This window comes from Pipistrellus hanaki (genome assembly GCF_964339955.1).
Source record: "Pipistrellus hanaki genome assembly, chromosome: 4".
Classification (NCBI taxonomy): domain Eukaryota; kingdom Metazoa; phylum Chordata; class Mammalia; order Chiroptera; family Vespertilionidae; genus Pipistrellus; species Pipistrellus hanaki.
The window spans coordinates 20,330,138-20,347,711 of record NC_140506.1 but is presented as its reverse complement, the minus strand read 5'-3'; the positions used below and the strand labels follow the sequence as shown (position 1 = coordinate 20,347,711).

General features: G+C 36.6%; 1 protein-coding gene and 1 long non-coding RNA gene across 2 annotated transcripts in view; one reads left to right on the top strand and one right to left on the bottom strand.

The window, feature by feature from the left end:
* The window catches only part of LOC311621527, a 1,687,340-nt gene that overhangs the window by 762,709 nt on the left and 907,057 nt on the right, over window positions 1-17,574 (bottom strand). The gene's annotated exons all lie outside the window — the stretch shown is intronic.
* LOC311621824 (ubiquitin-conjugating enzyme E2 variant 1-like) lies at window positions 13,446-14,852 on the top strand (the record flags this gene model as incomplete). The annotated part of the gene is given in 4 exon segments (XM_084882220.1): window positions 13,446-13,505; window positions 13,509-13,529; window positions 13,533-13,571; window positions 14,608-14,852. Coding segments are annotated over 4 exon segments (312 nt in total). The 3' UTR covers window positions 14,800-14,852.

Here is a 17,574-nt window from a genome sequence, read left to right as displayed (position 1 = left end):
ATATAGTTACAAGTAGATAGATAGATATAGATATATTATGTGCAAGTTTATATCTAATTGACACAATATTATTTGAACAGATCACCCTTTCCCTAGTGTTTATTAAATTTCCATATATTATATGTGTGAATCTTTATCTGGACATCCTACTCTCTATCATTGATTTATATGCTTATCTATAATCTAAAAGATATCTTCTTGATTTATTTTCCATGAATGTGATAGTTATTAGAATAATCCAATATTTTGATTATTTTAAATTATTGCCTTTACATTATTTATCCTTTATATTTTAATATAAATTTTACAACATCCACAAAAAGAATCCAATCATCATTTTATTTGTAACTGAACTTAATGTTTAGAATAATCTGAGCAAATTTACACCTAACAGTATTGAATCACTAATTGCAGGAATATGATTTTGCTCTCCATTTATTTAGATATTTTCAAATATATATCAATAAGCTTTATGGTTTTTAGGGAAGAGGACTTGTACATTAATATGAATATATTTCATGAATTTTTATTTCACTGTCAATGATACAATCTTTCCTTATTATTTGTTTCTAGAAATATATAGTGTATAGATATTCAATTGATTTTTACCCAGCAGCTTTATGTTCATGGATATTGATATGTTGACTTTATAAATATAATTGTGTATCAGTAGCTCATCTTAATTTTCATTAATCTTATATATTTACATAATACTATTTTTATTGCTTATTGCTAATTTTTATCTTATTCTACTGGTGTTCTAAACACAAGTGTACTAGAGAATATAGTAACAGGCTTTCTTGTCTACTTTTTTGGTTTAAAAAGAAACATTTTTTTTACATTAATAGGATTTTTTCCTAGATTTGTAAATATCTTTGACCAATTCTCTTATGTTACTTATTTATTTTTATTAAGATTGGTAAATAAATTCAATATTTTGCTGACCTTTAATTTTATGATCACCTGTTTTCTTACTGATGCAGTCATCACAGTGAAATTATATTGATAAAGTTTTAAATTTCAAACCATTCCTTCATTCATGAACTAAATCCAATGTGTTCATGAGGAATTATCGTTCATATATATTGTTCAGAATATTATATTTAGGATTTAGGTATAGTACCTATTTATAAAGGAGATTGACTTGTACTATTTCTTCTTCATTTTTTCTGATCTTGGCCGAATTTGTGTACTGGTTTGATCCCTAAGGACATGCTTAGAGAGATCAAACTTTTTTGATCCCTGGTCAAAAAGCATATGGGCGGCAACCAATAAATCTCTCTCTCTCTCTCTCTCTCTCTCTCTCTCTCTCTCTCTCTCTCTCTCTCTCTCTCTCTCCTCCTCCTCCCTTCCTCTCTCTAAGCATTTGTAATCTTGAGATCTCATGTTGGTTGATCTCATGTTGATCATGTCCTTAGGTGAGGATCTAAAAATATATAGTAGCATATGCAGTTGCCATGTCCCATTATGGTTGGCATATAATAAACTGAAGGTTTATTATATGAGGCACTATTATATGATCCAAAGTACTATATCCTCCCAACCCTGACCCCCCACAAAAACAATTCCTACCGAGAATAGTAGTCATTGGTTTTTGGTATTGACACATATTTTTCTTTTGGCCAATCACTTAATTGTGGAGAAGCACAGCATTAATCATCATTCAGATTATAATGCAAAATGAAAGCAGAGTGAAAATTCCAAGGCTTTATTCAGAATATGGAAACCAGAGTTAATTTGTAATTTCAAGGTAACTATAAACACAATCCTACTCTCACCAATTTAGGGGTTGCACCAGAATGTATGTATTTGCTTTGTGTCATGCCATTTATTTTAATCTGTTTAGCCTTCAGTCCCTATGAGTGTGTGCGTATGTGTGTGTGTTTTAATAATATCGGGTGTTTAAAAGTGCTGACCAGGGTTCTTTCTTTCTTTTTTCCTCCTGAAGCTCATGACAATGGAATTATTTCTGCAGAGTCTATACAAAGTCACAAACAAAGTCACCAAGCTGGAGCTTGTCACCCAATAATAGACTCTGTCATTTATGAGTTCCCACTTTATGGCGCTATGAAATGCTTTTACCTGAACCATTACTGAGCAACCTGAATCGTAGGGATAAATCTGCCACCGCGTTCTGCATACAATGACAGATTGTCTCAGGGTGAACGAGTCTCAGTGAGGAGAGAGCAACTCCTATCCCGCCCCCACCCCTGACTGTGTAGATGCATGCCCGAGTAGCATGAGGCTCTGCTTTCTTGCAATGTTATTTATCGGGAACTGTTATTCCTCTGCAGTTTTCACTCACAATTTGACAATTCCTCTTGCAATGTAGTTGCCACCGCGAACAAAACACTTATCTTCTGTTGAAACTGCTGTCAGTAAAGGAGCATTCACTTCCTTCCTGCTGATCCTCAATTTGAGCACCTCTGTGCCAGGCATTCTGCTCGCATTTGGCATTCGTGATTTTATTTATTCTCCGGCAGCCCTGCAGGATGGATATCACTATCTCCTTTTTAAAAATGTTCAGGTCATGAACCTAGTACGTAAATATACCTACTAACTATTCGACCCTGATTTTCCCCAATTCCCTACTCTCTGCCCTTTTAATGAGCTACAATGACACTGGTGTTGAGCATATAGCATATTATTAGCACAGCATTTCTTTTTAAAATTTCAATTGTGAAATATACATGCTATTGCTATATATAATTTAGATGTATAATTCAATCATCATTACAAAACAATGTATTCACAAATTCGTTTAATACTTTAGAAGCCTCTTGTTTGTTCCCTGCTGACTTTGTTCACTCAGGAGTAGGAACCATTTATCCTGAATTAGGCATTATTAAATCATTATTTTAAAATCTAGAGTAGGGGTGTCGAACTCAATCAGAGAAGGGGCCAAAATCTAAAATCCAGCCTAAATCGTGGGCCGAATGGTTTACTGAACAGTCATAAACTGACAATGTCATAAACTGACAGCGGAGTGCAGTGATGACAGCGCGGTGCGGGCCACATTGCAAGGCCTGGCAGGCTGGATTTGGCCCGCGGGCCTTGTGTTTGACACATGTGATCTAGAGCATATGTTTGTATATATATAGTTGGTTTTGTTTGCATTTTCAATTTATATAAATAAAATTACTGTGTGTTTTTGGAGAGGTTGCTTTCCTCAGTTGACTTTGTGCTTTTGAGATTCAGCCAAAGTGCTGCATGCAGCTGCAGTCTATTCCGCTGTGGATAGGCATTTGGGCGATTTCCAGTATTTCAGGAGCAAGGCTGCTTAGGAGAATTCTGATTTCCTGCCCGCAGAAGCACATGTACAAGATTGTCTCTAGAGTTTGTACCAAGTAGTGGGATTGGTGGGTCATACAATATGCATATGTTTACTGTATTAAGTAAAGCCAATTTATTTTCCGAAGTAGCTGCTCCTATTTGCAGTTGCTATACAATTAATGAAGGTGTTCCTCGCTCAATATCTTTCCAATCACTGGTGTTGTCTAACCTCAGAAAGTTTACCAAAATGGTCACTTTAGTTTTGATTCACAGTTCTCTGCTGTCTAACATCCCTTTATTATTCATATGCCATCCTTTGTAAAATCCCTGTTCGTATATATTTTACCAATTTAAAATCTAGTTAGTGGTCTTTTTACTTTATTCACACACTTGCAGGAACACACACATGCACATACACACATTCACGTATTCACTCAGTTGCCATGAACATTCCGTCTGAATGCTAATTCTTTCTGAGAGTTATATTAGTGGAAAATATCTTTCACTTGGAATTACCATTCATGGTGTCTACAGATGAACAGAAGTACTTATATTTGTTTGATTTATCTATAATTTCTTTCTTTTCTATAACTTATAAGTCTCGTTTAAGAAATCCTTTCTATCCAAGACCATAATATAATTCTCATATTATTTTTAAAAATAGATAAGTTTCACTTTTGTACTTAAAACAAGATAAATCTGGGGTCAACTGTTGTTTGTGTTGTGAGTTAAGTACCCACCTCCTTTTCATATAATGATAACTATTTTTACATGCTCATTTATTTATGAGAACATCTTATCCCCAAGAATATCTAAGTTCTGTCATTAATTTAATTACCACACATACATGAATGTAATTCTGTTTAGATTCCATCTTTGATTATATTAAATATATAGATAGTTTTGGAAAATACAGTCATATTTGCTCTTTAGTGTTTTTATAAAAATAATGTTTCTATTAATTTTATAGGTCTTTAATATTTTAAATTACATTTTAATGAAATTATTATATTTAAAAATATATAATTGATGTATTATTTCTAGTATCAGGCATCTTACTATTTTCTCTACATTCTCAATATTAGGCTAAAAGATTTCCTAACTTATTATGACTTTCTAATCATGAAATTATATATGTTTGTATTGACCACTTTTTCTGCAATATGTCACAACCATGCAGGTTTCTTTCTTTAATATGTTAATTTATAAAATAATATTGATCAGTATTTTTGTTAAATTAATCTAGAATTTATAGGGGGGAAAATCTAATGGTTCATTATATTATATAATACTAGAGGCCTGGTGCACAGATTCATACACCAGTGGGGTCCGTCAGCCTGGCCTATGGAGATCGGGCTGAAACTGGCTGACATCCCCCAGGGGTCCCGGATTGTGAGAGGGCAGTTCTCGGGCAATGCACCCCAGAATCAGGCTTCCTTCTCTCTGGTTCCAGGTGTGTTACCTGAGTACCGCAGCTGCCAACTCACTGCAGCTCAGCATTCCTGTGATGAGTGTCTGCCCCCTGGTGGTCAGTGTGTGTCATACTTACAGTTGGAGCACCTGCCCCTGGTGGTCATTATGGGCAATAGATGCCAGTCAGATGGTCAAATGGTCAGACAGTTGCTTAGGCTTTTAACTATACTGATTATATTATCCTTAATACCGTATATATTTTTGATGAGACAGTGTGGTTCAGTGGTTTAGGGTTGACCTATAAACCAGGAGATCAAGCTTTGATCTCCAGTCAGTACATATGCCCAGGTTTCCAGCTGGATCCCCAATGAGGTCATGAAGGAGGCAGCCAATCAATGTTTTCTCTCATCATTGATGTTTCTATCTCTCTCTCCCTCTTTGAAATTAAAAAATATATTTTAAAATACATAAGTTTATTCTTCTATTGTGTTTGCCTTTTTTGTTTTTATCATTTTTCATATTTCATAACAACATTTTTTGTTCAATTATCTGTAAGGATTCATTTCTCCATAAATGTTTAGAAAAAAGTTTATTTTAATCTATTTGATTATTGTTTGGACAAATTAGAAGTTATTAATGTAGGTTCTCTATAGTTCACTGAATATGTACATTTTCTAGTTTTTTACAACTTAGTCAAAATAATTTATTTAGGAAATGTATTAACGTAATTAATTTTCAAAACTATTAGAATAAAAATGTTAATTTTAGCATTTAACATTAAATTTTAATGTACTTATATTTACATTTGTATTTCTATTATATCAATAGTTAATTTATATATTCTATTTTTTAAACTTTATTTTGCCAAAGTTTTTTTTCAAACATAAAACAAACACTCCTAAGTCAATATATATTGAAAAATAAATCAAAAGCCTCAGATATTTAAAATTACTCAAGCTGATAAACATTAATAATGAGAAAATGGTCTGGAAATTAATATTTATATGACCCCAGTTTCAAATTTAAACAAAACAAAAAACAGAATTATAAACTATCATCTCCTCTTGTGAATGATATAATTTCATGAATAAAAGTTCATCTTTCTAAAGACAGATATAAAATTTAAATAAAAATTAAAGATTGGTCTTAAAATCGAGAGACTCTTTTAGGGTGCATACTAGTCAACTGGCAAAACTGTAACTCTGGGTTTTTCAAAGAAAGGGCTGTCTGTCTCTGTTTCTGAAATGCAAACACCTGATCTCTGAGGACTCTTCTCAGAGTCCTCTTTTATTTATTTTTTACTTTTGTATCTTTATTGTTTACAAGGTCCTCTTTTCCTCCCCACTTACCCTCTTCCAGCTGCTCCAGTTTGCCCCTGCTCCAGCCTTCACCACCCCATGGTCTGTGTCATGGATTGTGCATATGGACATACAAGTTTATTGTTTAATCTCTTCCCCGCACCCTCCCCTGTTGAACCTCAGAGGGAAGGCAGGCAGAGCCATCTTTTAGAATGCAGATTTCTGGAAGGAGTTATCTAAGCCAGTGTTTCCCAAACTTCTCTCATGATGAGAATCACCTGGTGGAGTTGTGAAAACACAGATTCCTGAATCCCAACTAAGAAGTGCAAAACTAGAATTTTTGGGAACATATAGGTAAAATTGTATACTTAACTAGTGCTCTAAGACAGATTTTATATACAGAGCACTAAGTTAGGTATGCAATTTTACCTATATGTTCTCAAAAATTCTAGTTTAGCACTTCTTAGTTGGGATTCAGGAATCTGTGTTTTAACAACTCCACCAGGTGATTCTCATCATGAGAGAAGGTTGGGAAACACTGATCTAAGCCATTCAATGTGGAGCAGAAACTATGGGGAGTCGTCTTTACTCTGGCCCTGCTGAAGATAAGGTTGAACTTCTTCTGTGGCAGGATGGACGGAAATGAGATATTAAAAAAAAACAAAAAAACAACTAGGAGTTTATTTCCACCCAAATAAATATGACTAATCATCCCATGTGAATTCATCGCAAGCACTCCTCTTCCACTGGTAATAATAGTATAGCACTCCTAAAGTCAGGTGGGACTAATTGAACCTCAAGGGTGTCCGATCAAGGGCAGATAAGCACAGATCTGTGGCTGAAAGCGGGGGCAGTTTAGTTGTTTCAGCTGGGAACTGAGGAGTGTTATAAACCACAGAGCCTCCATCCCACTTACATTTGGAACATTATGCGAAAGCAAAAGTAAAGTCTGAGCATTAGTATAGATAATATTTACCTCATCAGAATGACAAGATGATTTCATTGAGCTAAACCTGTCAATGTGAATGACAGACCAATGGTCCCTAAAAGATGTCCATGTCCCCGGACTCACAGAACAGGTGAAAATGTTACATTACAAGGCAAAGATGAATTAAAGTTGCAGGTGAAGTAAGGTTCCTAACCATGTGACATTAGAGAGACAGCTAAATGAAGCAGGTGTGCATAATGTAATCACAAGCGTTCTTACAAGTGGAAACGTGAGGCAGAAGTCAGAGCAACAGAAAATAAGAGGAACTCAAACCGTCGTCGTCGTCAGGACTTCCAGAAAGCATCACAGCCCTGCCAAAACCTTGACTTGAGCCCAGAAAAACGTCCAACCCACAGAACGGTAAGAAAATAAATTTGTGCAGTATTAATCCATTAGGTATATGGTAATTTGTTACAGCAGCAAAAGAAAACTAATACGAGTTTATACCAATTTTGCTTTATGGTGTTTTTTGTTTTTTTTCTGCTTGTTTTGTTTGTTTTGTTTTGTATTTGTTTTTATTTTTTAGCTTCTATTTCTTTGTATCCAAGGGTGGGGAGTTTTTGGTAACAAATCAACTCAATTTTAAAGGAGTAGAAAAAATATATAGAGTGGATATACCTGCAGCTCTGCCAGGCAGCTCTCAATAAGGGAGAGAAGGGCCCATTTATTTCATGTTTTATGATAAATCTTTTTCAAGTGCCCAATGAAACTTAAGTTTTCTCTTACAACTTTTAAAAAGATTTTTAACCTGTCCTCTTCAAAATCTACTCACTAAATAAGTTCTACTACTGTTATATTTTACCTCCAAGCTTTTTGCCTTTTCTTTTACAAGCTGAAGATCAATTTCTTATTGATCTTTCTTCTATCCACCTCATTTCTGAAACTCATTTCTGATACTGAGCAAACTGTATTCTCTTCCAACTTGTTTTGACACCTATGTGTGCTCTTAATCTTTGTTAACGTTTTTATTATTTACCTGGCCTTTGAATTTAAAACCTTGGGAATATTCTTTACTGATAACTTTCTCCTTGCATGCCCATCTTGTCTCCAAGCCTCTTGAGTCTGGCTTGATTCTTCCATTGCCTTTGCCAGAATCTTAAATTATTCTCTTCATTTCTTACCTGGACTATTGCAATAACCTTAGAGCTGATCTCTCTGTTATCATTCTATTTCCCATCCAGACATTTTCATGCTCCGATGAGGCTTCCCTTTCAAAACCCTATTTTCGGTATGAATTTTTTGGAAGTTGTCATCGTATTTCTGACTCCAAGGTCCCATCACTCCTTCTCTACAAATGATAGGATAGTAATCTACTCAAGCTCTATTCATTGTCTTACTGTGATGTCTTATAGAGCTTGGAAAACTTCAGGTGCCAACTATGTATAAGTAAATAAAAGTCAAAATAGCTGAAGCCAACAGTTTTCACAGTAATAGATCAGAGAGATAATATGGTCTTTGCTGATAGTCCATTGAAAAGGTGAAAGAGAAATATTTTCCTCTTAATCTCTGGCAGCTGAAATTGCTTTCATCCCCATCAATCTGCCTGGTGATTGCAACCAAACCTTTTTGACAAATTCAGATGTTATCTATGCATTAAAACAGTGACTTTCAAGATTTTTCATCTCATGGCACACATAAACTAATTACCAAAATTCTTAGGCACAACAGAAAATACATTTTTGCGGATCTAACCAAAAAAAAAAAAAAATAAAATAAATAAATAAAATAAATACGTATAATTTTGATTCATACACACTGGTTGGCTATTGCATTACCTGTTGTAATGTTTCTACTTGACAATCTGAGGGAAAACAGGTCAGTGCCCCTGTCGGATATTGCATTTTAAAACTTCTTGTGGTGCACCAGTTGAAAAATCACTGCATTGAAGGACTGATACACTTATTTAAGAGGCTGCTGCTAATTAGCCTAGGATTAAGGGGATTAAAACTAGTACTTAAAAGAATGCATGCTCTATCTATTGGCCTCTCTATAGCTTCCCATTGTTTAATGAATAAAATTTAGTGTTTTTACTGAAAGCATTAAGTTCTTAGTCTGTGAATACAGACACTGATATGGTATACTGATCATAAAATAAAAAAAATCTAGATTCTTACACTAATTTAACTGCCTTTAAAAGTATTTTCCGTGTTGTAAATACAGTAGGAAAAGTGACAACAAAGCAGTGCACCGTTTGTTTCTGTTCTTAACCTGATTTTTTTTTTTTTTTTTAATTCTTACTGGAGGGTATGCTTTTTTACAGATTTTAGAGGAAGGAAAAAAGGATAGAGGAAAAAGAAAGACAGGTCAATGTATGAGATTAACACTGATCATTTGCCTCCTGTCCTCACTCAGACTGTGGATTGAATTCTAAACCTAAATATGTGCCCTGACTGGGAATCAAACCAGCAACCTTTCTGTGCACAGGAGAATGCTCTAATGAGCCACCCTGACAGTGCTACTACCCCTGATTATTCTTATCACGTCTTTTTTTCTTCCCTCTAAAAATTACTATAAAATTTGCTGTTACTACTATTTGTTTCATGTGTGGTTAGTGTAATTTTTTAAATTATGGCACACTCACATGGAAATGGGTCAATCTGGCAGTCACTCAAACATTAAATGGATCCCTATTGATTTTCCCTCAGCTGTTTGTGAGGACTAGAAAAACTGTTGTCTTCTTTTATAAAAACATCTCCTTTTACAGCAGTAGAAGTGTTATACCATCTCTCACATTGCTTTATTAAACACCAACATGAATATGAAATAGTGTTTAAAAAAACAAACAAAAACATATGTTGATGATTAAAAACAACAACTGAGGTTTATGGTGGAAATGGAAGCTTTCTAAGTCACTCTACTTATGCTCCCTTAAAAAAAAAAAAAAGAAAAAAAAAAAGTTTGACTATTGAGTTTCCACCCTTTGGTACAGTGATTTTCATAAAAACAGAAAAGACATTTACATCTATGTTTTCGTTAAATGATGTTATATATCAGTGAAATAATATATATCAGTGAAATAAGCTAGATTGGAGTAGAGTAGACACTTTTAAGGTTTTTTGCATTGGATAAAGTTTAACATGATTTAATTTCCATGGAAAAAAAGCTAATATAACAGAGAAATACAAAAAATGGAATTTTGAAAGTTCAGGTTTTCCTCATCTGTTAAAGTTTCTGTGCTTAGAGCTGCTTAGTGCCTCAGCTCTGGTTAGTTTTTAGAAACGACTTTTTTGCTAATGTTGTCTTAAACTTACACAGTTGTTCCTATTGTTTGCATAATCAAATAAAGTAACAAAAATTTTATTTAGTCCTATTATGAGTCAACACCTTTCAATTGTTAGACCTTTCAAATATGCAGATGAAGATATGAAGACTTAACACCTTTTAATGATTCACCTGTCTTCAAACTTAAAAAGCCTCATAATTGGTCTTTAAGAATGAACCCTCGATCTTTTCACTATATAACATGATACACTAGTCTCCTAGAACTGTCATAACCAACTATATATTAAAAACTGCGTGGCTTCAAAAAAAGATGTTTCTATTGCAGTCCCTAGGGGCTAGAAATCCAAGATCAAAGTGTCAGTAGTATCAGTTCCTTCTGCAGACTGTGACAGAATCTCTTCCGTGCCCTTCTCCCAGCTTCTGGTAGTTTCCTGGGAATCATCACGTTTCTCGGCTTCTGCATCATCACTCAAGTCACTGCTTTCATCTTGACCTGCCATTCTCCTTGAGCTTATTCCTCTGTGTCCAAATTTCCTCCCTTTTAAAAATTCTAGTTATGTTACATGAAGGCTGTTAAATGAAAAATTGCACCAGACAAGTCAAGGCAAAAGTTTTATTTGAGACTATTCTGAGAGGGGTCAAGGCTATTCATATTAGTAGAGAGATTGACCTCAACTCTGCTGAACTAAATGGCAAGATAATTTTTAGGCTCTAGGGAGAGCTGGTAGAAAAGTCATGGAGGATGTTAGGAGGGAAACTGCCTACAATGATTAGTCCATCTCTATTTGCTAATCCAGTGGTTTGCAAACTCATTAGTCAACAGAGCCAAATATCAACAGTACAATGACTGAAATTTCTTTTGAGAGCCAAAGTTTTTAAATTTCTTCTAATGCCACTTCTTCAAAACAGACTCGCCCAGGCTGTGGTATTTTGTGGAAGGGCCACACGCAAGGGGCCAAAGACCAGAATGTGGCTCTTAAGCCAAAGTTTGCTGACCACAGTGCTAATCAGTGCTGATTTTGTTGCCCGTGGAAGTGGGTTTCTTGTGGTGTCACAAGGAGAAGCATTTCCAGGGACTCACATGGAGGATGAGATCAGGTGGTAATAGGAATTTGCAATGCAAAATCAAAAGAATGTCTTTCCAATGTCGCATCTCCATCTGCCCCGCCATGGAAAATAAGGGTCAGAAATACAGTCACTGTCCAGAGATCCTGTGCCATATTAAAGCTTAGTCCCAGTCCAGCAGTTGGCAATCTTTGCTTGTGTTCTTGACTACAGTTTGTTGCTTTGCTGCAGTGCCCAGGCTTCTGCCTGGGGCCTGTGTGTGTGATCTTCACAGCAGGCCAGGCCATGTGGTTCTTGGGCCACATTGCTATGGAGAAACAACAGGGCAAGTGGAGCTCAGGAGCAAGAGGGAGAGAGTTTTGTTCTCCTAGAGTTTTAATCAGGATCTTTTTCAGAATACCAGTTAACCTCTCAGGGTGTTTTGGGCTTGCAGTGGGGTCTACTCCCTAGCTAATGGTCTTTCTCCTCGGTTAGGCTGACAGGACTCTCTGGCAAGTACCTCCCCTGTGCCGTTTTGACTTTATGAAGCATGTGTTTCTTAGGGACTGGCAGGTTTTCCAGATATAGAAGCAGACAATGTGAGTAATAACTATAATATGTTTGTGCATATTTCTAGTTTAATCGATATCATAATTATTGTGGGATTAACATATTATTTTACTTGGGAACCTGAATGTAAAATGCAAACCTATCCTCAGAAATTAAGATTATTCCATGGATCAAACCCAAGGGGTGGTTTGGATCTTTCTGCTCAGAAAATAGACTTGAATTTGTGGAAATCATATGAATGCTGGGGAGGAAAGAGAAACTTCTCCTCTATCCCAGTAAGTTTTTCTGGCTGATCTAAGACGTAAATTGGCATGTGACACATTGACAAGAGTGAAACAAGCTTAATTATATGTTTACAGAGGTTGTCTAAGAATATAAGGCCCATAGACAGTCAGGCAATCAAGGTATCCATGTCATTGTGAGTTAAGGAGAAGGTAGGGGTTTGGAACTTCCAAGTGGAGGGAACTAATTACAAGAAGATAGAGAAGCAAATGTCTGGTAGATAAATACTTGTGCCATGAAGAGGCAAAGGGAAACAGAAGTATGTGAACAAATACGTAGACCTTGCCCTCATCTACCACACCTGGCTCATGTTCTTGGTAATAGTCTCCTCCTGGACCAGCCCTCTACTTAAATTCTTTTAGGCAGTGAAAGGGGAGGCAAAAGCTCCCCCTGACTCTCTCAGCCTCAAATATCTTCAGCTCAAAATAATCTCTATGTCAAAGTGGCACATTCTGAGAAAAAATGTTCTGAACTCCTACATGAGATACTCTCTTGAAAATGGTGGTTTCAGTATTTCATGGAGGCTAGTTGCACTGTGGTGGTAAAAAGATGTTTATAGACATATGGAGATGTGCTGAAAACTAGAAATAGACAAAGAAACTTTGTACAACTCCTGAAGTCTCAAGAAAATCCTGTTTTTTTTCCTGGACGTTGAAAGCAGAAAATAGCATTACAGAGACACAAATCAAGTTATATGCCTGGCATCTTAAAAATATAATAAAGGTATTTTACTATAAAATTGAACATTTTGTAGTGAAATTCATAAAATATTAAAATATTCAAATGAATACAGAAGAAAAATCATCTTAGGATCAGTGAAGAGGCTCATAAAATCATGTAACATAAACACATGAGAAATAAATACACTATTTTTCATTATCTCCACACACTGAAATTCAAAATTTTGCTTACCATACTGAACTCTTAAACATTTATTCTATTAATATTTATAGTGCTTTTGTCACCTCTTCTCATGTTTATTCTAAAAATTGTTAGAAATCATCAACTGCATGGCCTTACATAACTTACTCTCCATTATAACAGCAGCAAATATTTATTGAATGTTTATTATGTAAAAGGCATCATTCAAAAGCCTTTCCCAGTAATATAATTGTACTTGTTTTATATAGATTATTATAAATGATGAAATTGACACTTGCAGAATTTGAATGTCTTTCTTCAGATCAAACTTCTAGTTAAGGCCAGCCTTCAAGCAACAGTGATGCAAGATGGCAGCCACCAGGAGCTGGGTAATAAAAGTCCCTCACAATTTCCGACTGCTGGTAGAACTGGAAGAAGGCCAGAAAGGAGCAGGGGATGGCACAGTTAGTTGGGGTCCAGAAGATGATGAAGACATGACATTTACAAGATGGACAGGGATGATAATTGGGCCTCCAAACACAATTTATAAAAACTGAATATTCAGCCTTAAAATAGAATGAGGACCTAAATACCCTGAAGCACCCCCCTTTGTAATATTTGTAACAAAAATTGGTTGTACTTATATGCATGTATACAAGACCTTTGGTTGACCTCTTATCTTCCTCAGATCTCCCTACCCTCCCCGCTGTAATTTGACAGTCTGCTTGTTGCTTTACTGTCTCTATATCTATCTTTTGGTTCATTTATAATGTTCTTTATTATCCATAAATGAGTGAGGTCATGTGGTGTTTCTCTTTCATTGACTGGCTTATTTCACTCAGCATGATGTTCTCCAATTCCATCCAGGTTGCTGCAAATGATGAGAATTCCTTCTTTTTATGGCAGCATAGTATTCCATTGTGTAGATGTACCATAGTTTTTTTGATCCAATCATCTGCTGATGAACACCTAGACTGTTTCCAAATCCTAGCTATTATAAATTGTGCTGCTATGAACATATGGGTGCATATATCCTTTCTGCTTGGTGTTTCTAGCTTCTTGGGATATATTCCTAGGAGTGGGATTACTGGGTCAAATAGGAGTTCCATTTTCAGTTTTTTGAGGAAGCTCCATACTGTTCTCCACAGTGGTTGCACCAATCTACATTCCCACTAGCAGTACACAAGGGTTCCTTTTTCTCCGCAACCTTGCCAACTCTTGTCATTTGTTGATTTGTTGATGTTGGCCATTCTGACAGGTGTGAGATGGTACCTCATTGTTGTTTTGATTGGCATCTCTCAGATAATTAGTGACTTTGAGCATGTTTTCATGTGCCTCTTGGCCTTCTGTCTTCTTTTGAGAAGATTCTATTTAGATCCATTGCCCATTTTTTAATTGGGTCATTTATCTTCCTTTTATTAAGTTGTATAAGCTGTCTGTAGATGTTGGAGATTAAACCTTTATCAGTGATAACATTTGCAAATATGTTCTCCCATACAGTGGGCTTCCTTGTTGTTTTGTTGATGGTTTCTTTTGCTGTAAAAAAGTTTTGGACATAAAACTCTGGGGAGGGAGGGCATGTATGGAAGGAGGGAGGAGGGCAATGGTATATGTATAGAGGTAATAATTTAATTAAAAAATTTTAAAAAAAGAATTGTAACAAAAATTAATATGAATGGAGTTAATAGTTTTAATGGAGTGGTGGGCCCAAGAGCCATATCAGTGCTAGTGAAATGGCAGAATTCATACAGTATCAAAGTTGTCCTGCATGAGCTTTGGCGCCAAATGACGTCTAAAGAAAACATGAAACTCCCTCAGCCACCTGAAGGACAGTGTTACAGCAACTAATCAAAAAGAAAACCACAGGCCCACCCTCCCCCCTTCGATTTAAGCAGTCTCCATTTGCCACAGTAGTAAATTTTCTAGATTCGTCTTATAGACCTCTAAAGTACTATAAAGGAAGCTCCTGTTCAAAGGCAGTTCATCTTAAGATGCTGTAAATGATACTAATTTTTTGTCCATTTGAAATATATAACTTGTGCTATAATAAATCATCCTGTCAGGTGTAACGACTGTCCACATAGTTGAACTTCTGGGATCAAGAAAGTATATTTAAATTGATTCCCATCATAACTGGTGGGGCACATCTATATAACTCAACTGTGAAAAGACAGATTACACCATCACCTTGCTGTTGATTACATGGACTGGGGGCTCTGTTTCTTCCCCACCCCCACCCCTCCCCCGCAACAGCCCTACAGGTTGGGGTGGCTTGTTAGAGTAGATGTGAAGGTTTCAGGTCACAGCCTGTAGGACTACTACTGGGTGTGTGTGGGTGCGTTTGCATCCCTGGTTTCTTTTATGTCTCAGTCTTTTATTTTAAAGCCTTAGTTTGTAAGGATTTAACATTCTGTAAGTAAAGTTTAACATAGGGGTGATCAGGTAGGCAGACAAGCGGTTAGGGAGATCAGGTAGGTAGACAGCCCCTCGCTGGGGTGGCTTTGCGCCCAAGCTAGTGGTTAGGGGCAATCAGACAGGCAGAGTGGTTAGGGGTGATTAGGTAGGGAGGCCAACAGTTAGGAATGATCAGGTAGGTAGGCGAGCAGTTAGGGAGTTAGGGGTCATCAGGCAGGCAGGCAGCCCCTCGCAGGGCTTGTCCCGCCCCCTAGCAAAGAAAGAGGCAGGCCCAGGCCAGCCAGGACATTATACCCCAGCCAGTTGCCTGCAGAGGGAGGCTACAGGTGGCAGAGGGGGAGGCAGCGTTACACAGATAGCAAGCAGTGGCAGCAGTAGCACGGTGGGGCCAGCTGCCAACAGCCTGGGGAAGGAAAGCCTCCATAGTCCCTGATCTCAGGCCAGACCTAGGTACCCTACTGGAGGGGTCCCAGATATGAGAGGGTGCAAACCTGGCTGAGGGACTTCCCGAGTGCGTGGACTTGCATGCACCGAGCCTCCAGGACTAGTACAGTAGAAGTACGTGAAGGAGAGAGTGTTAAAGAGTTAAACATCACCTGAAAGTTATACTGAAATGTGAATTGATTGCTGCACTGTACAGGATATATTCTTATCTCAGTGCCCCTGACTTCCCCATTCTACACGAATTCGTCAGTGACGTTGACTGTTACTCCTCTTGGCTTTTTCCCCCTAGATTTAACCAAAGTGGAGCAGCGGACAGCTACAGGAGGGAATGACAATGGGTAAGTCTGGATATTTATTTCCTTGACTCACTGCCTGTGGGGTTACAGCTACAGGTCAATTACTGCCCAGATCCAGCACAGCTTCTGTCAGCCAGTCACTCTGATGCAGTTTATCAGTGTATTCCATTCATGGCTCCCCCATGTGTTTCTTAAGAGCTAGCAGTATTAACAGCGCCCCGCTTTTGCTAATCCAAAACCCCTGTATTATCATTTGTACTTTTTATACCCTAACTATCTCTCTTCAACTCTCCCTCTATTAACTCTCCCCAAATTTCAAAATGCCTATGCACCATCTATTTCCTGCAGGGACCCATGCTATAATTGAAAATACTTAACTATGAAATCAACTTCATTTTCTTTAGCCATATTTTTAAAGCATGTTTTACCCTGGTCCAATATTATCTAAAACTGCATTTTCTTTATTCCAATATGTAATAGGTCAGATTATTATCCAGTGAATAGTTGCCCATCACAAAAACATCCTTTGGGCCATGCATACCTCTGTGAATAATGTATAGCCTACTATTTGGGCTTCACCATAGAGTAAGATTCAGCTGAAGTATCAGCAGGCATGTTGAATGCAGAGCTTTTCAATATTCCTGTGAGATTACTTACTCTACTGTGCTTCTGCGATTCGTGATGCTAAAAAAAAAAAAATGTCTTGGGTGGACGCTGCCCCCAGGAGAATGAGGAGACCTGTGGAGCATACCTGGACCCAATTCATAAGGTCTGGAGACAATTATATGAAGGATGACATATGAAGGAATTAGCATAATGACTTTAATACACTAGAGACTTAGGAAGTACTAGTTATACTTACCATCACCTGATTTGGGCATTCGTTTCTGTAACTGTATTTTTACTTAATTTTCCCTATTAGCATGTGATGAAAGGCAACTTCAAAGTCACATGCAAATCTTGCTAAAATTGCACAAGTATAATCTATAATTATTACTTTTAATAGGTTGCAACGTCAGCACATCTCACATTTATTATATTATTATTAACACATTGCGGGCCAGTAGTTTTATTGCTAGCTTTACCCAGTGGCCACATAAGTTTCTATTGAATGAGTTCAAAAAAAGTTTTACATAAATGTTAAAGGCACACGTTAAAATTAAATACCCATTCATTTTAAAGTTATTTATTACATGTTCTTCCAAACTAATATCTTTTTAAAGTATGATACTTTGTAAACCACTGTGTAATATGAAGCAAGAATTCTTGTGATCCACCCTCAATTTAAGATGTTTACCTATGCTTCAAAGATGTCAATGGTTAATACATATTAATTTCCTCATGAACTCATGCATTCCAGTGTTGTACAAGCTGAAACAAATAACTGATTACCTTAGATGTTTGAGGTCATTTGAATATTATATAGTTTATATCAAATTTTAAAATGTTATATGCTTTTCCTCCTATT